We start from the raw sequence: 21,772 nt of genomic DNA, 5'->3' as shown, positions 1-21,772 counted from the left end.
TTATCTCTAACATTCGAATTGGTTATGAAACAATTCAGTTTATAGTCGCAGTAGGCACGTAATGGGCCAAGTTGCATTCAGATTTTTTTTCTCTGAATCTCCGAATTCGCTTCCCCTACAGCCCCATCCACGTGATCCCTTTGAATTTTTATTTTCGATTTTTCAAACGTCTTTCAAAAATTAAATAAATTAAACGTCCAATGAAAATTATTCATTATTATCATTAAGACTGGTTTCGTGAGTGAAGATCGGTTGATATCACCAAAAAATATGATAAATAAATAATAATATCATAACAATATTCATAATTCAGATTAAAATCCCCAGATTAAAATTCATTAAAATCCCCAGATTAAAATTCATTAATTCACTTACACCTACTTGTACATGTGCCTCGAAGAAATTGATTCAGGGAGAGTAATTGTTTTCCCAGTGTGGGAGGAAAGAATATGCGGAATGGATTGGTGATTGGAGAGATTCAATCGGAAAGGAATAACTTTTCTCCCAGAAATCTATAAATGAGCCCCTAGGGGCCCAAGCCATTTCCACACTGCGAGCTCCTTTGAGCCCCTAGCTCGATAATAATCATAAAAGTGTCCTGATTCGAGTCCCTGTCAAGATTCAAGAGACCGATGATTCAATTTACTCCCATCATCACTCACCTGTGCTCAGGCCATTCTCCATCAGTCGTACTTGTTGGAGCTGAAGTACTTCGACCAGGAACACACAGTCTCGGTCCAATTTTCAGTGTCATTGGACGTCTCCTTCGTAGAGTATAATCTGAAAGAATCAGGAGGAATATATCTGGAGGTATTTGCAGTCTCGTCTCTTCGGTGGACATAAAAAAGGGGAGGTGAGCTATAAAGTTGAGAGGAAAAAAAAATGTCTTACCATTGGCGGAGCAGAGGGAGTTTCGACCCTGGAAGGTGTAGGGAGACAAATATTGGGGTGAACTGATGGGAGTTTGTTGGATCCCCTGGCTCCAGACCATCGTCGAGGGCAATCCTCACCACTGGGGATTGATCCACTTATTTTCTACAGTCTCTATTTCCACTTGTCTCTCACTTTTTTCTTGTTATTCACTTGAATCCTTGGATCATCGTATCTTAGTGTCACGGCCACTTCTGTCCTCTGTAAATTTTCAGTAATCCAGATTTATTTATTAATTAATTTTTATTAATCCAAATATATCTGACAGGATTTTTTGCAAGTATCGATTCGATTACTCTAATTAATTAATTATTTAATCATTTATATTCTTTTTGGTGGTTCTATTCGTTTTTGTTTAACTTTGGAAATTAATTGAAAAATCGTTGTCTTCTTTTTTTGGGGCTCAATCAGGGGCGGGGGGTGAATTGGAGATTTTTTTTTGGGGAGTTAATTAATGTCGAGTGAAGTAAATAGACAATCCGAAGGCACAATTATTTTTATTGGCAGTCTAGATTTTTATTCACGAGATAATTAATAATTAACATAATTAACATAATTTTACTGGCAAAAAGTCGTCCAATTTAATTAATTGCCACTCCAATTTTACTCACGAATAATTATGTCACTGTTTATTACTTATTAATACCAAAAAATAATGATTAACAAAAAATTATTAAAAATACTGTAGTCAAATATTCAATTTCTCTGGTTTTTGCATCGATTTCGACACGAAAAAAAAATCTTTCTGAATAAAATTTAGATTATTTTTTAAATTAATTAATTTACTGAAATGCATTCGTAATTTTCCACAATTACAACGAAATCATGAAGTTAATTTAATTCTCAATTCAAATAATAATGGAGATAATAATATAAATAAGAAATTCCGGATCATAAGTCATTGATATAAAAAAAAAACAATAATTTTGTTATTCTTCAATTTCCACACTGACGTAATTTTTTTTGCCATTAAAAAAAGATTGATGGATTGGAATATTTATTTCTTTGATGTTTTCACCACAGATGTACACCCACGCAGATCTTACCGCCGATATTACCCGGATAATAATCTCAAAGGGAAGATTTATTTCACAAAATCTTATAATAAAAATGTCGGGTAAATGACTATTACGCAACGAGCCAGACCCATTAATTTTACATTAATGCAAATTGCTTTTCTTTTTCAATAGCGACGTAACGATCTCAATTTCGTGCAGCCCTATGCATAAAATCAAGGTAATAAATTGAGCCCAGTGGAAAAAAAACGATTACATAATTACACATAACATTTTTTGCAAATAATCAATTTTTCCGTGGATTTTCCCGCAATAATTTAAATCTCGATTATTTATATTTTTAATCCAAAATCCAAAATAATTTTCTTTGACATTTAAACAAATCAGAAAAACTCCGAGCCTGTTAATGATTGTTTATTCATTGATTAATGACGTTTAATTATTATTAATCAAGAGCAAATCTCAAATTAGAATGAATGGGTCGGAATGAAATGTAGAAAAAATGGGTTTTGGTGGTGAAAAAACTGGAGAAAGTACTTAGACACTCGTAATTGAGAGAATTTACATACTCCAGCCTCTTTTATCATGATTAAATGACACGTGACGATTGCGACAGGCGATCAAATTAAATCAGAGCTCTTTGAAGCTCGAGCTGAATTCCATTACCCTGAAATTGAATTCAATTTAGAAGATAATGAACATCAATACTCCGGATTTTTCCCTCAATTAAAATAAATGAAGATTGATTGGAGGGAGAAGAATAAAAAAATGGAGAGTAACAATATTGGCTGGGGTAACAGTGTTTGACCGGGCATTCTGCACTCACCCTGTATAATTAAATTAACAAACATTTTGCATTAAACCTTTGGTATCAAGACTTTGCCGATACCCACGCGACAAATTGTGCGCAAATGTCCATTGACGTCACACAAACAAGAGCCAAAGGGGATGTAAAAGGCATACGTGTTCCATAGAGTACTATTTGCACGTGTCTGCATTGACTGACTTTCATTAATTAAAATGTCAACACAGACGTGGATGAGAAAAAAAAAATGTAAAGGTGATCTACTTCCCTGTTCCAACTATTGGACGGCATGTTCGATTTTTCATTGAACTAAATGTCCTCCGATCAATTTAAAGATCAGTTCACTGAGTTCTAAAGGTCAATTATCCTTCGAGTTCAAGTTGCATCAGGGATGCGAAAACAATAATTTTTTCAGAGGGCTAAGCATTTTTTTTTTTTTTTGATAATTCGACATTTTGTCTTGACGTTCCGTAATTAATTCATCACGGAATTAATGGATAATTTCTTTAAATATATTTTGTACTTAATTGTAATTGCAAATCAATAACAAAAATTTTTTTTTAACGGAGACAAGAATTTGGAAAATTTAAATAAAAGAGTGTGAGACAATATTCATCACTAATTGTTGAGAAATAAATAAAATCCTGTAGTACAAACGAAGGAACAAGTATTAAAAAATAATTTTTTATTTATCCTCAAATAAATAAAAAAGTGAAAATTTCCATCTCGAGGGGATTCCCCCTATTCTGTACGTACAGTAATTCTTAATAAGTAGATTTTTTATTCGAAGAACTATAAGAGCAAAAAAGTTGTGTTTATAGAGCTTCGTATCAGTTTTCAGACGGCACAATTCCCCCCAGTCGATCACTTAACTAAATTAAAAACCTAATGATAATAATTTTCTAGACAGGAGGAAGACAAACTGAAAAAAGTAGAATTACATTAATCCATCCATGCCCAAGGAATTGCCGATTAAAAATAATATTTCAGAGTCCAACAGGTAAAGAGCAACAAGTCAATTCCCCAAATCCGCACGTTTTTGAGATATATCTCCGGATCTACTAAAGATATCAAAATTCTGGTGAAATCCATTTCCACAGCTCTCATTCCCCTCTCCAAAAAATCTTCTACAAAAAATTTCGCTATCTCTCTCAGATCCCAAGATATTCGCTCTCTCCGCAACGTGCGCAAAGCCAATGATCTCGATCAATTTATTCATGAGTCATGAATATTTAAAAAATCGCTTTTTCTCCATTTTCTCCGGACCCAACGGGACAATGAGGATTTATTGGGGTAAAGCTTGAATCTGCGGTGCAATTACCAGAATGATAAAAAAATGTCACATAATTCAAATTTTATTATTTACCGGTTGAAACTCGGAGAAAAATTCGATTACAGCAAGAAGTGCCTGAAACGTAATTGCTTATCGTTTAAGTGCATTCCTCTTGATTTGGATAGTAGAGGCAAACCTGAAGAGGAGAATGTGAAGAAATTGTATGGAATTTGTGTGATTGCAAAAATATTTACTCAGCGCTGGAATTTTTTTTCTCTCTGCAAACGTCTGGAGCAGATCGGTGTTTTATCAGAAGATATAAGAAAAATGATAAATCGTCACTGAATTTATCCACTCGGTTGCTGACGAGCAACAACTTGTTGATCCAACAACCACGTAACATGCACTGAATTTCCTCACAACACAACTGGCAATTTCCCGAAATTTTGGCCTCACAAAAACCGCTATAACACCGACTAAATGAGCTATTAACGCACGTAGTGATACCAGGGAATACACCAAATCGATATTTTATTGCTCGATGTGGTGTGAAATTTGAATGGAGTATTTGACGGGAAAATTCCGCGGATATAGAGGGAAATACGTGCGTGCGGTACGAAGTCCCATGAAAGACTGAGCCAGAGACTAGGATTTTATTGGGAGACGCATCGACCAGAAAAGTGATGATAAAGAGATGAAAGTGTCTTATCAATACATTTTATCATCAATTATTTGAATACCCACGGATTCCAAATCTGGGGATTTTTTACAAAACATTTTCTTTATTTTCCGACAATTTTTTTATATTTAAAACATTTCCGAAGAATTAAAATTCCAATTCCACACGTGATTGGCGGGATATAAATAATAATAGATAAACTATTTACAAAAATCGAGATATCCACTGGCCGGAATTTTTTCAGAAAAAATTTCAGTGCAATTTTTAAATCGAGAACCTATAGGGATTTGAATAAAAATTTAATTAATACGAAAAAATACTCAAATCTTCAATTGCAGATTTTGGAAGTCATGGCTCGTAATCCGTTGAATAACTTTATTTATTATTAATGTTCAGAAATTGTGGAATGGAAAAATGGGAGAAATGGAATAGAAAAAATGGGAGAAATGGAATAGAAAAAATGTTGATACGTGTATTTTTTTTCTGTCAGTCTGTCCTCTGAACTCCGCTAATTGATCACCGAGAAGAGTGATTGTTGTTTCGACTTGTTGTATTTTGTTTTTCATTACTTCCTCTGGAGTTAATTTGATCGCAAGTTTGCTCGGGAATAGAGGGATAAATTCGTTCGACAGAGAAAATCAAATAGGAAACGCCAAGTGGCAATTTCTCCAGCGCCCAGCAATAGGTGCTCAATCAAACGATTCAATAGTTTTTTTTTTATCATCGGAAAACTTCGACAGCTGTTGCATTCCGCTTATGAATCCTCTCACCCCCAATCTCATTTAACAGCAGTCCAACAAATTCAATTAAGTAATCAATTCATAATTAAATTACTCTCTTCTCCACGAAACCAATAAATAATAAATTCTTCGAGAAATATCTGCGAATCTGAGAGGTATACCGAAATTTATGTGAAAATCTTTTCTGTAGATCTCAATCCGCTCTACAAAAAAGGTCCCGAGGAAAATTTCAATATCTCTCTTAGATTCGAAGGAAATTGAAAAATTTGGATTGTTTATCGAGTGGTTCCAGAATTTCTACTTGTCAGAGGATTTTTCAATTAAAAAAATTGACACTGAGGCCTTGAATTTAAACATGTGTTGGAATTCTCCATCAGAGGTCCCCACCTCTTTGGAATTCACCAATAACAGCTGTTCTTTTCAAATTGTCCTGCCAGGACGTTCGACAGGTAGTCCCCCCCCTTTTTAATATTCTGATATATAATATCTGTTGATGCCCGAGTAAAAAGCGTTTACCCAATTGTTATTCACTAAAACACCTGACCATAACAGTCCCAAGTGTTTATTTAAAAATAGTGTTAATTATTCCCTAAAGGTTATGTGAGATTGCATCAATAATTACCGAAAATCCTCGGATAAAAGTTCGAAAGAGGTGAGTACCTGACGGTTACGATTAACCTAAAAAATATATACAAACCATCTTTAAAAATTGAAATTAATTAATATCTCAAATAAATAATCAACACCTTTTCAAATTTGTTTGTTCATTAAAAATTTCCGATTTAAATTTCCATTATTTTATTACATTCCCATTATTCATAACATTATTCATTAGAATACTGGATAAACAATAAAAACATAATTGTAAAATATGTAATAATTCATTATCCTTTTTCTCCAAAGAAAATCCACTAGAATGAATGATCTCCCAGAAATGTCGGGAATTCAATGATTGATTTTTTTCTGGAGAAGAAATTTTATTTTTGATTATCTCATCTTTTCCCAGATCTGCCCAACAGTAAAAATGAGTGATTTGATAGACTTGAATAGTCCAGAAGAGAAGAGACTGCGTCCAGAGCTGCCGTTGCCCTTGATTCCTTCCCCAGAGAATGAATCCCCGAAGCCCTCAGGCCTCAACATATCAGACTCTCGACGAAGTCTTGACAACAACCCCTTCGACATGGTCCTAAGGAAGACATCAGAGTACGTTAGCAAATCATCAGATCCATTCGAGATCGTCTTCGAGAGGGCAACGTCGAAGGAGCCTCCAGAGAGCGTTAAAATCCCAAAGAGTCCAAAGGACTCTGTTCCGAGTCGAAGCGAGGGAAACCCAAGCGTCGAAAAGAATGAAGTTCCAGCAATTCTGGTGGAGCCACCGAGTCCAGGGAGAAACCTCTCAATCCTGGACCAATCAGCCATGAACGACAGCTTGAGAACATTCTCAGATGGTCTCAGTATGTCGAAGAATTTTTCTGGACTAATTGGAAGCTCTGGACCCCTGGACAAATCCATCCTCGACAACTCTGCGATGAACGATACCCTCTCTACCTCAGAGGGAAGCTCAGACGATTGTTTCATCAAATCCCTGATTGCTCAGAGAGTCTCCATGTGCATTAAGAAGGGAACTCTCGATGCCGAACTCCTGGACAGCGATAAAAGCTCGAAGAATCCCAGGATGAGACGGTCCTTCTCCCAGGGGGACAGACTCAGCCCCAGAAAAGTCAGAACCAAGAGGTCAACATCAATTATCAATGATTACAACCAGTCTCAGAACTCTATTCCCTCGATTCTCTTCGAGGATCCACTCAACCTGGCATTCATGTCTCGTGAGAGAGATTACTCCATTGTCAGTGATTGCTCAGAGCTCTCGAACATTACGAGACTCAACTCTGTTAATTCTGGGAGTTTATACTCATGGAAATCCACCAGTGACAGTGCCAACAGAGGATTCATTGACAGCAGTGGCAGCGACAGGAAGTCCCAGGGCTCTGAGTCCAATTTCAGTGATCTTATTTCCAGGTTCAGGAATTTGAGGATGAAGTCTTCCGGTGAGCAGGTGGTCAAGGAGATACCTGAAGGAATCGGGGAAGAAGATTCGGTTTTTTTGGAGGACGAGGGAGCCAGGAAAAATTCTATCTTCTCGCAGGCGAATATTTTGGCTAGGACCTTTGAGGAATTGGCTGAGAAGTCCACTAGGGGATCAAGCAGCAGCGGTGAGAACCTCCTCAGCACTCGTCTTCCTAGTAATTTCGAATTCTCCCCGGAGCCCACGACTAGAAATTCCACTGTCAGCGACAGCTCCGCCTCCGCCAAGGACAACTCAGGCTCAAAAACTACCTCAAATATTTCCTTCAATGCTTCCAAGACACCACCAGACACTTCCAAGAAAGAAGCTGCAGTGAATCTACTCCGAGACCTTGAGAATGTGATAAAAACCGAAGAGAATCCAGAGGTTATGAAACTCCTGAAGGACCTGGAGGAAGCTCTCGGTGCCAAGTCTCAAAATAATTCAGAGTCATCAAATAAACCCCATCAACTGTCCACAAACGAAAGCACATCACCATCAAAAATCCCCATCAGTTCGTGCACAAGCTCCAAAATCCCATCATCAAGAGTAATAAAATCCCCAGAGAAAAATCCTGACCTTCCTCAAAACTCTCCAGGAAATTCCCCTAATACTCTGGAGAAAATTGAAAAACAAGAAAATCCCCATCAAAATCTTGAAAATGAACAAATGAACGAGACCCCAGGTGGAGGAGTTTCTCTGGAGGATTCAGGGGATACGAACAAAACCCACTCAACAAATCAAGAATCAGAAAAGAGCACAGAGGATAACACATCCACGATCTCGAATCCTTCCCTGGAAGATCCCGATAACGTAAATGTCAACTTCTCGATAAGCAAATCGACCTCGAAGCAGATCCCCTCAGGACGCGAATCCACCCAAGACAATTTCGTCACTCAGAAACTGATCCTAGACATTCAACTAGCCCTGGGGAAGCTGCTGGAGGGCTGCAAGGAGGAGCCAGCCCTCGTCCTGGAGAATTTGAACAAAGTACTCACCCCAAATCACTCAGAGAAAGCCCACAACTCCCCCAGAAAATCAGGTCTTCCCAATCGTTCCCTGAAGTCCTCAGGTCATTATATTTCCGAGCAGAAAATATTCCAAAAGACTTCGAAGCCATTCCCCTTGAGACGTCGTTCCTCGATCTCCCAGAAGCAGGAAAAATCCAGGAACTCAGAGCTAAAAGATCCAGATAGCCCCAAAAAATTCGCGAAGAGAAGAAACAGCAGTGATCCTGGTATTGAGGTTGCTGTTGAGAAAAAACGGATCGATCACTCCCTGAATTTGAAAATAAAGTCAACTCTTCCAGTGGGGGATAAAGCGAAATTGAAGAAGAAAAATGATGTGGAGAAAAAGAGGGGGCCAATGAAGGCCCTGGTACCCCTGGGAAGTATGCAACGTCCTGGAGTTGCTGCACCTCCTGGAACTCCACCCAAGAAGCAAAAAGTCCCGTCTCCATTAAAAATTGCAACGAGCACTCCTGACCCCAGCCCAATCGTCCTCGGGAAGAAGACAACGAAGGCCAAACCAGTGGCTTCTTCCACTCCAGACGTGGGAAGCAAGGACAGAAGCAGCAGGAGTCAGATACCCCAGAGCCCCAAGAAAATTATGTCCTGGAATATATCGCCAGTGACTCCGAATGCCAAGGGAAATACTAGTAACATGTTCACGGAGACTGGCACCCCTCAGACACCCAGGACAATCGAAAAGAGTGGAAAGAGTCGATCTCCTGTCAGTGCTGGACTCAGAGTCAAGAACAAAATCATACATGGGAGGAGGTCTGTACCCGCTCAGGGATCACCTAGGGCTGAAGGAAGACCAAGGGCTCCTCCTAGTCCTCTCAAGGAGAACAATGTGATAAAGGTCAAGCCATTGAACTTAAATTCCAAGTTTAGACGTCGAAGTGAGAGTCTAGGGAACATAGAGAAGGAAAATAAATTTCTAACTCATAAAGCCTGAGGGAAATATTCACAGCTTTGTCAATCTCTCCGTGGAATTGAATTTACGAGTATTATTGATTTTTTTACTGGTCTTTCATGAATTTTTTTGTATTGCTAATAAATTGTCAGTCAAGCTTTTTGAATAAAAAATTAAAAATAATTGATTTGTATTTTTCATTTGCATATCAAAATTAAATATTTATAATTTTTTTTTTAATTAGATTTTGTGTTAAAAATAAATTGCATTGTCATGACAGGAAATGTCTTTATCGAGGAAAAGCTCTGACTAGTTAATAGTAAATCCACCAGATGTCTGGAAATAGTTGCAAAAGAAAAAAAAAAGAGTCATCTGAAATGGTGAGACGCACGCAGCAACGCACCTCTTAACTTTTTTTTAATTAACCCAATGACAAAATTCCTAGTGATTAGATTAATTCATAGTAGTCAATATGTGAGTGCAGGTGTTGAATTTATGAATTAGATAATATAATAAGAGTGTCACGTGAGGAAGAACGAGAAAACTGACGACGAAGGTGAGACATTCGTGCCAATGGCGCTTTGTTTATGGAGATCAGCTGGTATTGCCAAACATCACAGTCACTTTTATTTTTCGAATTAATTAAATAGGAGAACATCATTATAAATAAATCCACGAGTTTTCCCACTTAATCTCCTCTTCCTGTCGCCAGGAAAGACGAGATAAGAAATTTTTTTTGTTGCTCATTGTTGACTCGATGACAAAGACAGTTTTGCAGTCTTTTTTTTTTTCTTTTCGTTTACTAAAGTAATTCTGACGTGACGATCATCCAAAAAAAGTGTGCTTGGATATGAGTCAAGGTGAAATACGAAAATAGGAGTTCAACGCGCATCATTCAGAGAAATGTCAAGTGTTATTTAATGACAATGCAACGAGACAATTGTTTTCGTGATTGATTGGTATGATGTTATTAATTGATAAATGAGAGGTTTTGGAGTGGATAAATATGTGGGAGAGGTGTCTCAGATAATTCATTTTGCCTCATTGCCTCAAAGATTTGCTGATGTTTTATTTGCCAGTTCTAGGAAAAAAGGGAGAGATAAATGGGGTAATCACTTTGAAAATTACACCATAAAGTATTCAACTGATTTTCTAAGAATTCATTAATGTGTTTTATTTAATTGAGCGGAACGAGTGACCGATCGTCATTATGAAAGCCGTTAGTGTGCGAAACCTTGTTTTTTTTAAATGGAATCACGATTTTTGGTCAATTGTTTAATCTTGGAATTGAATAATTGTCAGACAAATAAATTATGGGCTGCCAATGACGACACGTATGTTGAATACAGAATAAAAACAATTTTTTTATTGCTGTATTAGTTTTTAGGATGAATTGACGTGAAAATTGTTTTGTATTTTTAAAAACAATTTTTTCACCTCCAGATTAGAAAATTCAGAATTGATTTTATTCTCAGTATTGAATATCCTGAAAATGAAAAATAATACTCGAGTGATTACCCCATGAAAACATCAAGATATATTCATCTCTTCATTTTACTTACTTTCAGCATTGCTCACTCGTATCTCCGGACATTCAGCGAAAAAAAAAAATTAATTAACCACTAACTAAAAATCGTCATCACACCACAAATGACCTGCATTTCACGTGTGTCGAAGTGCGAGTGTTGAGAGTAGATTGAGATTCAAGATCAAAAAGAGAAAATGATTGTCAAAATAAAATGAAAGAATGAAACGTGACACTGTCATTACCTGCGTGGAGCCAAACCGCAGAACAAGAACGGTAAGGCTCCATTTCTTCTCGATGCATCATGATCATTTATCTTTAAAATTTTTTATTATTTTCACCATTTTATGATCACTCTGTGACGTCCGTTTCATTCCAGTTTAACAACTGCATAAATCTGTCAAGATATTTTTTATTACTCGAATGTGCATCGATGTGATTCGTATTTTCATTTACAATTCACTCTGTGGACGATGGAATCCGTGGCTTTTCTGCTTTTATTTATTTCAAACTAGAAGAATATTCTGTATATGAATGAAGAGTGACCAATTGGATTTAAATGGCTTGCGCTTGCTCGCACGAGTATGAAGACATTGTAAGAAATTTTTTTAATTACGAAATAATTAGAGACTCGATCATCAATACCTGGGATACTTTCACAATGTAAAATTATTTTCAAAGATAAAAAGAGATCCTAAGAAAAATTTTGAGAATTTATTACTCAGAGGGATAGAATCTTTTTAATATTTTCTTTTTTCCTCGATACTTTTCATTTTTCTCCGGCCATTTGATTCTGCAGAGACTATTACGAGTATTTTTTGTACCGACGAGGGGTTCTCATAATTCTGTGATTAATTCTATAATTTTGTAATCAATTACGCAATTCTGTTGTTAATTCTACAATTTTTTAGAATTCAAAGTTATGAGATTTGTCGAAAATTGCAAAAATTCTTGTTTGGTAAAAGTTGAGGGGTTGAAGCGTACTTGTGAATTTCCAGATGACGACGGTGTTGGATGGGAGTTATCAACAGCTGGACCCTTTTTCGGAGGGTGAAGCTGGTGGTAATGATGACGAGCGTGAAGAGACACCACACGAGTCCGGAGTAATGATTCACGTGGTGCCGGAGGGTGGAAAAGCCAGATGGAATCACATCGAGGACTTGGACTCGTTCTTCACGCGAATGTATCATTACCACCAGAAACACGGATTCGGTTGCATGATGCTGCAGGAGGTCCTCGAACTAGGGCAGTTCATTTTCGTCGTCGCATTTTCCACCTTCCTGTTTCACTGCGTAGATTATTCGATTTTATTCAAGGATAAATTGATCGAAAACAATTCGCACAAAACAACTATTGCAGACGCAATCCTCAGCAGCAAGGAGATCATAGACTCGATGGGGCTTGTCACGTGGCTGTGCATTCTGGTAGCTGGAATTTTCTGGATTCTACGACTTGTCAAAGTTCTCTATCATCTCACACAGTTCTGGGACATAAAGAATTTTTTCAATGTTGCCCTGAAGATCGCCGACAGTGACCTCGACAATCTCACGTGGCATGAGATACAGAAGAGGGTGAGGGAAGTGCAGAAGGAGCAGGAAATGTGCATTCACAAGAGAGAGCTCACAGAGTTGGATATTTATCATAGAATACTGAGGTTCAAGAACTATATGGTGGCTATGATCAATAAGTCATTGTTACCAGTTCGATTGAAAGTTCCTGTTATCGGAGAAGTTATTTTTATGACCAGGGGATTAAAATATAATATGGAGCTATTGCTATTCTGTGAGTAGATGATTTTTATTGGATAAATTTCGGGTTCACTCGGGAATTTTTATGAGAAGATGTTTTTCCGATTCTTCTCAGTTCTTTTTTGGAAGCAGAAATTGAGGAGAGGTGCCACTATAACGGGATTTTACTGTACATTGTATTTTTTCACGTCTAGTACGGCTGTCCCAGAATATTTAGAGGATTAAACTGACTAGCAGCTCTATGAAGACGCATGACTTTTTTCTGTCAATATTTTTCATCCATTCATTATTCACGTTATAGACACCCATAAATTCGGGTTTAATCCTCTTCTATTTTTCCATATATTTGAAGAGAGATTCAAATTTTCATCACGTAAACTGAGCCCTCGTAAATACCTCAATCCATAATTTCTCTAATTTAGAAAAAAAAAATCTGAGTGATCGTCCCTTTATTTTTCCACCATACTAAATAATATAAGCAATTATGATTAATAAAAATTGCAGGGGGCCCATGGTCACCTTTTGAAAACAATTGGCATTTGAAAGAAGACTACAAAAAATTAAATAAACGCCAAGAGCTAGCCCGAGCCCTCTCCAAACACATCCTCTGGGTTGGAATAGCAAATCTGATTCTCTGCCCAGTGATAGTCCTCTGGCAAATTCTCTACTCTTTCTTCAATTACGGAGAGATAATAAAACGTGAGCCCGGAACACTGGGCACTCGAATGTGGTCACTCTACGGTCGTCTGTACTTACGTCACTTCAATGAGCTAGACCATGAGCTGAACGCCCGCCTGAATCGTGCATACCGTCCAGCCTCCAAGTACATGAGTATTTTCACCTCGCCAGTGATGACAGTTTTGGCAAAAAATGTGGCATTCGTAGCAGGAAGTATCCTAGCCGTTCTGATAATCCTGACAGTCTACGACGAAGACGTTCTGTCAGTCGAGCACATCCTGACGACAATAACCTGCCTGGGTGCCCTGGTAGCAGCTGCCAGGGCTTTCATCCCCGACGAAAACCTCGTATGGTGTCCTGAGACACTCCTCACTGCTGTCCTAGCCCACACGCACTATCGTCCTGACAGCTGGAAGGGCTACGCCCACACCCAATCGACAAGGTCTCAAGTGGCTCAACTGTTCCAGTACAGAGCTGTACATCTTATCGAGGAACTCCTCTCACCCCTCTTCACACCTTTCATCCTGTGCTTCCTCATGCGTCAACGTGCCCTGGACATTGTCGATTTCTATCGTAATTTCACGATTGAAGTCACTGGTGTTGGCGATGTCTGCAGTTTTGCTCAAATGGACGTCAGAAAACATGGAAATCCCATGTGGCAGACCCTCCCCATCACTCCTATTGACGATAAAACAGAGGAATACGATAATTTTGGTATTCCAGCACCGATGTCCAATCAGTATACTCAGGCTGAGGATGGAAAGACAGAGCTGTCACTCATTCATTTCACCCTGACTAATCCAGAGTGGAAGCCACCGAGTCACGCTGAGAATTTTGTTACTGCCTTGAGGGAGAGGGCCAAGAGGGAAGTCAGTGTTGTACCTGGAGAGGTGATAAATCCACTGATGAGTAGCTTGAACAGTCTGTCGAGTTTGGGGCCTGGGTACAATGATATTGTTGCTAATATCATCAGGGGATCGGTTGTCAATAATTTGAGTCTTCAGGGGGCTAGTCAGGTGTTTGGACCTGCAACTTCTTATGGGGAGACTGAGACTGGGGGTGGCAGGGAGGAAGAATTCGTCAGGAGGGGAATGAGCAAAGCAGAGGGACCACTGCACTGTGAGAGGGGTTTGCTCTATGAACTCCAGCAGGGAATATCTAATCAGTCACTTGGGGCTTCTGTATTTGGCTCTGGACAAGAGCTGACTGCTGATCTTTCGGTTTCTGTGGAACTCACTGCGGCTGATATGTCGCTTTCTACTTTGTACCTGCATGAACTGCATCATAGACAAGTGAGTTTTTTTTTTATTTTAATAATTTTGTAGAGTGAGGAGGCAAACGTGTGGTTCAGGATTTTAGTTGAATAATTTTATTGAACAGGTGAGAAGAAGAGGCTATCATGAAATGGCAACTAGGAGTATATGGCAGCGTAGTCCTCTTCAGGAATTAGCAACTCTCCCTGAGGTGCGTCAGGAGCGAGCTCCTCTTCTGAGACACCAAGATTCATCGATAAGAACCACCAGAGACTCCTAGCATAAGACCACAACTTTTGTTTAGCTATCGGCTAGCTGAATTCGGTGCAATTTTCATGACCATTACCTAAATAATAATGTATCTTCATTTTTTAGTACAAAGAACGAAATTCATTCAATCGCTGTCAGTCGTGATGAATTTTTTGTTCTTCGTGTGAGAAACATCGACTCAAGTAAGCCTAGATCACATTTATTCTGGAACCTCGGTTTATTTTGAATATTGAAGATGGAATTATATTTTACGGTACAGTAATTTTTTCTTTTTTAGGTCACAAATACAAAAGGTCTGTGAACTGAGAGAAAAATGTGCGTTTGATAAATAAAAAAGATAAAGATGAGTTATTTGATACGAGAAAATATTCTACTGTCGATTCTAAAATTATTCGAGTTTCTTTATAAATGATTTCCTTGTCACACCGATAAAATATATTTACGTTAATTTTTTAATTGAATTACACGCGAGAGAAATGTGAAAAAATTACAGGAGATGAATTATTTGATCTCTTCACTGAGTTTTTGTCAAATAATTTTCGAAATAAGGGAGATACAAAAATTCCGCCGTAACCTTTCTTGCAGCTTTCAATTAGTTCTCAAAGAAAGTTCCCACACAAAATTGAGCATCTCCCTTAGTTCTGAAGATATGATCTCCATTTAACACTCTCGTCACCAATTTTCTGGTATCACACACTGGCCTTCTTTTTTGGATAAAAAAATTCATTCTAATTACGAATTGAATTATTATTTTTTTAAGCTTTGGCCCTTTTGGCACTAGAATTGCTTTCCAATTACATCTAGTATCCATTAAATCACCGTCAGATCAAAACAATTCACAAAATGTTGATCCAACGTGTCCTAGCTAAATATTATCATAATAAAGTCATAAAAATGGGAATAACGATTATTCAACGAAGAAAAATCGGCTGCAATACATCTCTGTCAGAATCAAGCCCCAATTTTCTAGTCATGCCTTCCTAAATAGCCTTAGGAATGAAGGTTGATTAATTTATTTTCAATAGCAGCTGCCTGAAAGTAATGTTTAATATAGGGATTGAATGAAGCGCATTGAAAACTGTAAATATTCATTAAAATGATTTAAGAAAAAAATTTATACTTGAATCGAATTTATTTAGAGATAAAGATTAACATTTTTTATGCAATGAAATGTAGAACAATACGAAATTACAGCAGATTGTTCGTTAATAATTTTTTTTTCTGTAGATAGAAATTTTATGACTCAACATATTGACTGATATTCCACTGTCGTTAATATTTAGTTGTACCTTTCATCTTCTCGTCACGCTCTCTCCAGAAAAATAACGAGTAAACGGAATTATTGTAAGGTTCAATGTAATAAAACGAGACAAATAAATAATTTTCATAATAATTATTAAAAAATGGAGAATTTCACTACTAGATATTGACTCTTTACTCTTCCCTTAGCGAATCATGAATGTGAAGTTGTTTCAGTGGTGAAACAGATGAAATTCGATTACTGGCTATTTATTTTTTAATGTGTAATCAGTGACAGCAGAATGGACAATTCGAAGTACAATTTGCGTTGCAATCGTATTATCAGCGAGAGAATGCTCAAGAAGGATTTCATATACGAAATAAAACGGGTAAATGTTATTATAAGAAATATCTTCTCTACTCCACCTGTGAAATTCACCATGGGAATAAAGATAGAAGTTGGAGGAATTTTACCTCTTCATATTTTCATGAGATTTCGTCATGTCGCAGTATCTTCTCGTAATACAACGGATATTCACGTTGTTTTTTATTATTCTGTTACAGCTGCCAGGGGAGAGATGGCTTACTCCCCAGAAAAATCCAGTGCCTGAGGAAAATTCGAGGATGACGGTAAATAATATTGAATTGTTCACCAGGACGCTCAATGAAATTATTACAATTTTTAGCTCCAGGACACGCCAAGGGTTCCATTCAGGTGCAATTTTTGCGGTGAATCTATTGCGACTCTCATGTCACTATCGACCCACGTGAAATCTCATTTAAGAAACTATTGTAGAATTTGTTACTGGATCTTTGAGAGTGCTGAAACTGCTGAGGAGCACGTGCGTCAGAAGCATCCGATTACGTCTAGTAATTAGAAAAGTTGAAGAACGCATTCAAAGGAGATGGAAAATAATATTTGCAATCCATGGAGCATTATTACCATTTTTTTTCTTATTTTTACACAACACCTGGATTGTTTAAACAATCGGACTGTCTTAAACTTGATATTTACATTCGATATCACCTGACAGTTCCCTGAGATTAATTCTAATTTATGGAAATATCTGGAGAATGTACGTAAATAAAGTTTTGCCTGATGTTGAAATGTTTTTTCTTTCTTTCAATTGTGGCATTGAAAAATTTTAATTATAGTTCTCATTGTTTGTCAGCTATTCTTATTCATTCATTATTCATTGCATACAGTCTCACTGAATTTGCATTCAATTTGTATTCTCTTCATTGCAGATATATACCAAGATACATTAAAATTCATTTGGCAACAGAGATAAGTGAAATTTAACATTATCTTCATTTTTTGATTTATCCCCCGAGGTGTTAATTTGCGTAATTATTTTTTCTGCATTAAAAACTCTTGTTTCTCCATGAAACAAGTAAATGATATGAAATATAAATCCAGTGCAGATAATCGACAGAATTCAACAAGTGAAATCATGCATTTACGGTACTTTTAAAAGTGCTTGACAATTCTGGTGCGACAGTATTGAGTACCCGGTGCACATCATCGATGGCATTAACATAAATAAGTTCCTGCCCACGTAACGACAGGTCCTGAGCAAGTAGTTTTATATTCTGAAAACAAATAACAACCAGAAACAATTTAAGGAGAAGATTTATCCCATTGGAATCCCCCGGAAATTCAGGAGTAAGAAAATTCCAGGGGAGAGTTATAAATGTAGAAATATGGGATTTATTCTCATCCAACCAAGTTTGCGAGAAACAATAGAAATAAATGGATTCACTGGAGCATGAGATAATGCATCGTTCGAACTGCATGATCTATAGCCACATGCACTGGTAATTAAAGGATCAATAAATTAACGTTAATTCTCCTGGCAAAAGTGATTCACTTAATCTCCAATAATCCCATTAACCACATCACTGAGAATATTTCTCCAATCATTGTATGAAGGATAATATATAATAATAATTGATTATAACCATTAGACTATTAAATTAAAATGCACGAACGACTAATTTATATAAAATTTATTTGCATTAAATGAAAATGAGAGAATGTTTTAAATATTTAAAGATTCTAATTCACAGGTCTATTTATTAATGAAAATTATTGAAAATAGTGAAAATTCATTTATAATTAGATTTTTAGGGGAATGAGGAAATAATAATGGCGCGGAAATAATTGATAAAATGTGAGAAAAAGAATTGAAGGAATTTCATAATGGATAGAATTTACTGTTTGAGGAAGGAGCCTGTAGTAAATAGAATGAACTTGACCATTCGATGATCGATAAAGAGATGGGGGTGTGAGGAGACTCATAAAGGCGATGGGTAAGAAACAAATATGAGATGATTTTTCTCGTTGGAAGCTCACCTTGGCAACGGTTACGTCGATTCTCTTCAAGTTCTTGCAGTCGAGTATCACGTTACCGATGCTCTCCACCGAAAGCCTCATTATATTTGCACGAAGATTTTCTGCCGCTGGAAAAGTCACGGCTTCCTCGGGGGTGACGTAAACAACAGGACGCCCTTCAATCTCCTGAAATTGACAAATTACTAGAATTTATTCATTACTGGCCAATTACACTCGAAATTTCGAGTGAATCCATTTGAATATTTAACTCTTCATCGACGAACCATTTAATTTCTTGAATATTATGTTTAAAATTTTATATTTTTAATAATTTAAAAAATCGTGGAGATGGTGAAAATTCAAGTTTTCATTGGAAAATTGATTATTTAACATGAAAAATCAATTTTCTTCAATCTCTAGGTTGAATGAGATTTTTAGTCCTCGTTTTTTTATTGACATTTAATTGGAATTGGATTATATTTTCATATTTTAGGGAGATGATCGGAATAATTACTTGTTCAACGGCGATTAGAATATCAGGTCGAGCGGAGAAATAGAGTAGAGCAACGAGATTTGCCAGGATTCCAATAAGAATTCCCAATTCAAGACCCAAGAAGACACAAACGACGAGAGTTATCACCATCGTCATGAAATCCACCTCTAATTCAACACAAATAAATTTCCCTAATTAAAAATAACTGAAATAATAATAATAAAAGAGGTAAAAAAATATCAAACGCATCCATGTGAACCCAAAAATGACTTCAAAATCAATGACACCCATAATTGTCTCCAATCAATTTAAACAATTTTAATAACTAAATAATTATATTGATCCCAATAATCAGGAGTTTAATAAAAAAATGTCTACCGGGTGTAATTTAAAATGAATAATTTGTTTGACTTCCACGAGATTCGTTTGAGAAGCTGTTGATTTTTATTTTCTCAGCGGAGGAACTCAACTTTTTGCCTGCCAGAGAAGACGATAAGCTTTGAAGTCGAGCATGTAGTACATCGCGCAGATTATTACACCAGCTAAGGTAGCTTTGGGAATATATTTGAAGCAGGAAGTGAGGAATCCAGCAGCTAAGAGCACCAGAGCCCCTGTAATTAGAAAATACGTGGATTATAATTTTATTCCTCATCTCAACCCCAGCCTGAGGCTTCAGTGATTAATTCGATAATTAGACAGATAATCCCTACGATATTTATAAGTGTCTCCATATTTTTAATAACAATAGACATTCCCATATATTTTATAAAGACGTTATATCTTTATATTTTTTTATAACAAGAACAAAATTCGCTGGATTTTCCTCTCTGTGGACTGGAGAAGTAATGGAATATTTAAAGGGAATGATGATGGAGAGGTCTATCTGTTAATTATCAAATCTCCTCGAGCTCACCGGTGAATAATCCGCCAAGTGGTGTTCTAACGCCTGATGCATGGTTCACAGCTGTCCTCGTGAAGGATCCCGTCACTGGCATTGATCTGACGAATGATCCGAATATATTACAAACCCCAAGGGCCAACATCTCCTGGGTGGCATCCAAAGGCTTTCCCATGGCTAAAAAATTCATGCTTATTTATTTGTCTCTGGAAATAGCAATTTTCCATTCTCCATCTCATGGATTTTCTGGTAAGCAGTATTTTCTATATTTTATATTTCCCTGTCTGAGCAATATTTATTATTATTTGTAATAATTAATATCCAATCAATAACCAATTGTACAATTGATAATTGAATTAGTAATTTCGTTAATTGATTCCCAATTTTCTGGAGAATTAGGAGTGACGTGATTTACCGAATGCCTTGGCGATAGCGATGTGCTCGATGGTGGAAATAATTGGAATAGTGAAGAGTGTGGTTCCCATATTAGTCGTCATCTCCACGAAATTGTAAGTTTTATTGTTGAAGGTAGTGGAGAATGGAGGTGGTGATAGCGGTGGCAATCCTTTACCCATTGAACCTAGTGTTGGCCACCAAAATTATTAATGAAAGTGACGAGCAAGCTCTCGAGATTATTGATGTGAGAATTTATTGTTCGTTGACAAACCGGTGAGATGAAAGGGCTCCATATCGTTGATGTGAAATAGGTATGCCATGACGGTGCCCAAAATAACGACTAGAGCATTTCTAGAGAGTGTCACGATCCATCCCATCTGTTCGAGGTGTGTCCCCCTGCGTTTCGATGGAATGTGCTTGAAAAATTTATTGCTAATTATTGTATGAGATTGAGTTGCAGAATCTATTCTCGCTCCCCCTCCCTTCGCTCCACAACAAAATTTATTAACAAAACGAGAATTTTTCAATTTCTCTTTCCATCTCCCTCCAAAAATACCGATTAAAAAATTCATAACATTGATATCAATTTTTTTTCACACCCGAACGTCTTCGTTATTTATTTTTTCATTTACCCCTAAAGATATTGATTTGAGAGAGAAGTGGTAGGGGAGTTTATTATAGATAATTGAATTTTCAATGGAAAAGGTTTTTTGGTATTTTTCTCTAAAGTCAAGGGTTGTGGGGATTAATTAATGTTTAATGCAGGTGGGGAGTTATATTTGTTTTTTTTTTGGGGTACCTTGAGTAATACTAGGAGAGAAATTGTGCTAACTCCTAGAAGAATATCCCAGCCATTGATTTTGTCTAAATTGGTAAAAATTCCTTTGAGTGCTTCAACGAGGCCTTCACTCCTTCCAGGAATGCCAAGGAGCGATTTGAATTGGGATGAAGCGATGTTAATTGCCGCTGCGGAGGTGAAGCCTGTAATGACTGGTATGGAGATGAAGTCCAGAAGGAAGCCTGGGGATGAGGAGGGGGATGAAAATTGATAATTGATTAAAATTTTCGGAATTCAATTCATTTTGGCGGCGGAAAATTAATGAGGAATTGACCAATTTCAAATAAATTTAGGAATTTGTTAAAATGTTTATTGATTTTTATTTCCACAGATTTTATTTAAGAATTTAATCATATTACATAACAATTGATGAATCCCCGGATAAAAAAAAAATTGTAATCGGAATATTTTTCCCAAATTTTCAAAAAATTTCTAGAAAATCTTTCAAAAATTTGTTTCGGAAATTTTTTTTTATAATTTTCTAGAAATTCTTGCGAATATAATTTTTTTTTGATTATACGGATTTTTTTTAACTTTTTTGATTTCTCAATATTCCCAAAAAATACGCCACCTAAATTATTAAAAAAAATGTTCCTATCCAAATAATTGAAAAATTTTTCAAAAACTTTCCCAAAAATAAAATTATTTTGTCGTCCGATTATTTTTGTATCATA

The 21,772-nt window shown here is 36.7% G+C and overlaps 4 protein-coding genes and 1 long non-coding RNA gene across 9 annotated transcripts in view; 3 read left to right on the top strand and 2 right to left on the bottom strand.

Annotated features, from left to right (window-relative positions):
* Nucleotides 1-330: 330 nt before the first annotated feature.
* LOC105267122 (uncharacterized) lies at nucleotides 331-4,639 on the bottom strand. Its single transcript, XR_892227.1, has 3 exons — nucleotides 4,279-4,639; nucleotides 892-1,131; nucleotides 331-780 (listed from the first exon to the last, which is right to left on the bottom strand). It is a non-coding gene; the product is annotated as an uncharacterized lncRNA (long non-coding RNA).
* Nucleotides 4,640-5,920: 1,281 nt separating this feature from the next.
* Nucleotides 5,921-9,576, top strand: LOC105267114 (uncharacterized). The gene is made up of 2 exons (XM_011305756.1): nucleotides 5,921-6,095; nucleotides 6,450-9,576. The coding sequence occupies exon 2, from the start codon at nucleotides 6,468-6,470 to the stop codon at nucleotides 9,465-9,467; it is 3,000 nt and encodes a 999-aa protein (XP_011304058.1). The 5' UTR covers nucleotides 5,921-6,095; nucleotides 6,450-6,467; the 3' UTR covers nucleotides 9,468-9,576.
* A 221-nt stretch (nucleotides 9,577-9,797) lies between these two features.
* Atg9 (autophagy-related protein 9) lies at nucleotides 9,798-14,980 on the top strand. 5 transcript variants are annotated; one of them, XM_011305715.1, is made up of 6 exons: nucleotides 9,798-9,981; nucleotides 10,994-11,226; nucleotides 11,330-11,545; nucleotides 11,949-12,732; nucleotides 13,203-14,668; nucleotides 14,757-14,980. In XM_011305715.1, the coding sequence occupies exons 3-6, from the start codon at nucleotides 11,510-11,512 to the stop codon at nucleotides 14,907-14,909; spliced, it is 2,439 nt and encodes an 812-aa protein (XP_011304017.1). In that variant the 5' UTR covers nucleotides 9,798-9,981; nucleotides 10,994-11,226; nucleotides 11,330-11,509; the 3' UTR covers nucleotides 14,910-14,980. The 5 variants fall into 5 exon arrangements, with proteins under 5 accessions (XP_011304017.1, XP_011304002.1, XP_011304027.1 ...); XM_011305700.1 differs by lacking the exon at nucleotides 11,330-11,545; XM_011305707.1 differs by lacking the exons at nucleotides 9,798-9,981; nucleotides 11,330-11,545 and adding an exon at nucleotides 10,053-10,384.
* Nucleotides 14,981-15,064: 84 nt separating this feature from the next.
* Nucleotides 15,065-17,039, top strand: LOC105267107 (protein suppressor of hairy wing). Its single transcript, XM_011305744.1, has 3 exons — nucleotides 15,065-16,527; nucleotides 16,703-16,768; nucleotides 16,825-17,039. Exons 1-3 carry the CDS (start codon nucleotides 16,441-16,443, stop codon nucleotides 17,014-17,016), a joined length of 345 nt encoding a protein of 114 aa, XP_011304046.1. The 5' UTR covers nucleotides 15,065-16,440; the 3' UTR covers nucleotides 17,017-17,039.
* Nucleotides 17,040-17,069: 30 nt separating this feature from the next.
* LOC105267884 (sodium-independent sulfate anion transporter) overlaps nucleotides 17,070-21,772 on the bottom strand; it is a 9,336-nt gene continuing 4,633 nt past the window's right edge. The window contains exons 4-11 of the mRNA XM_011307027.1: nucleotides 21,060-21,280; nucleotides 20,532-20,676; nucleotides 20,280-20,444; nucleotides 19,880-20,041; nucleotides 19,437-19,577; nucleotides 18,988-19,133; nucleotides 18,495-18,659; nucleotides 17,070-17,731 (exon numbers count right to left, since the gene is read on the bottom strand). Of these exons, the coding sequence (XP_011305329.1) occupies nucleotides 17,591-17,731; nucleotides 18,495-18,659; nucleotides 18,988-19,133; nucleotides 19,437-19,577; nucleotides 19,880-20,041; nucleotides 20,280-20,444; nucleotides 20,532-20,676; nucleotides 21,060-21,280 (1,286 nt within the window). The 3' untranslated portion in view covers nucleotides 17,070-17,590. The remainder of the gene's footprint in view (nucleotides 17,732-18,494; nucleotides 18,660-18,987; nucleotides 19,134-19,436; nucleotides 19,578-19,879; nucleotides 20,042-20,279; nucleotides 20,445-20,531; nucleotides 20,677-21,059; nucleotides 21,281-21,772) is intronic.

This window comes from Fopius arisanus, unplaced genomic scaffold, assembly GCF_000806365.1.
Source record: "Fopius arisanus strain USDA-PBARC FA_bdor unplaced genomic scaffold, ASM80636v1 scaffold00002, whole genome shotgun sequence".
NCBI lineage: Eukaryota > Metazoa > Arthropoda > Insecta > Hymenoptera > Braconidae > Fopius > Fopius arisanus.
Note: the sequence above shows the minus strand (reverse complement) of the source record. Positions and strands in the feature narration are given on the sequence as shown.

Bases quoted from the DNA above. Each gene is read 5' to 3' on its own strand.
- LOC105267114 (XM_011305756.1), top strand. From the start codon at position 6,468: ATGAGTGATTTGATAGACTTGAATAGTCCAGAAGAGAAGAGACTGCGT.
- Atg9 (XM_011305700.1), top strand. From the start codon at position 11,173: ATGAAACGTGACACTGTCATTACCTGCGTGGAGCCAAACCGCAGAACA. The intron at 12,733-13,202 runs GTGAGTAGATGA...TAAAAATTGCAG, and splicing joins TATGGAGCTATTGCTATTCT to GGGGCCCATGGTCACCTTTT. The intron at 14,669-14,756 runs GTGAGTTTTTTT...TTTATTGAACAG, and splicing joins ATGAACTGCATCATAGACAA to GTGAGAAGAAGAGGCTATCA.
- LOC105267107 (XM_011305744.1), top strand. From the start codon at position 16,441: ATGGACAATTCGAAGTACAATTTGCGTTGCAATCGTATTATCAGCGAG. The intron at 16,528-16,702 runs GTAAATGTTATT...ATTCTGTTACAG, and splicing joins TCATATACGAAATAAAACGG to CTGCCAGGGGAGAGATGGCT. The intron at 16,769-16,824 runs GTAAATAATATT...TACAATTTTTAG, and splicing joins AGGAAAATTCGAGGATGACG to CTCCAGGACACGCCAAGGGT.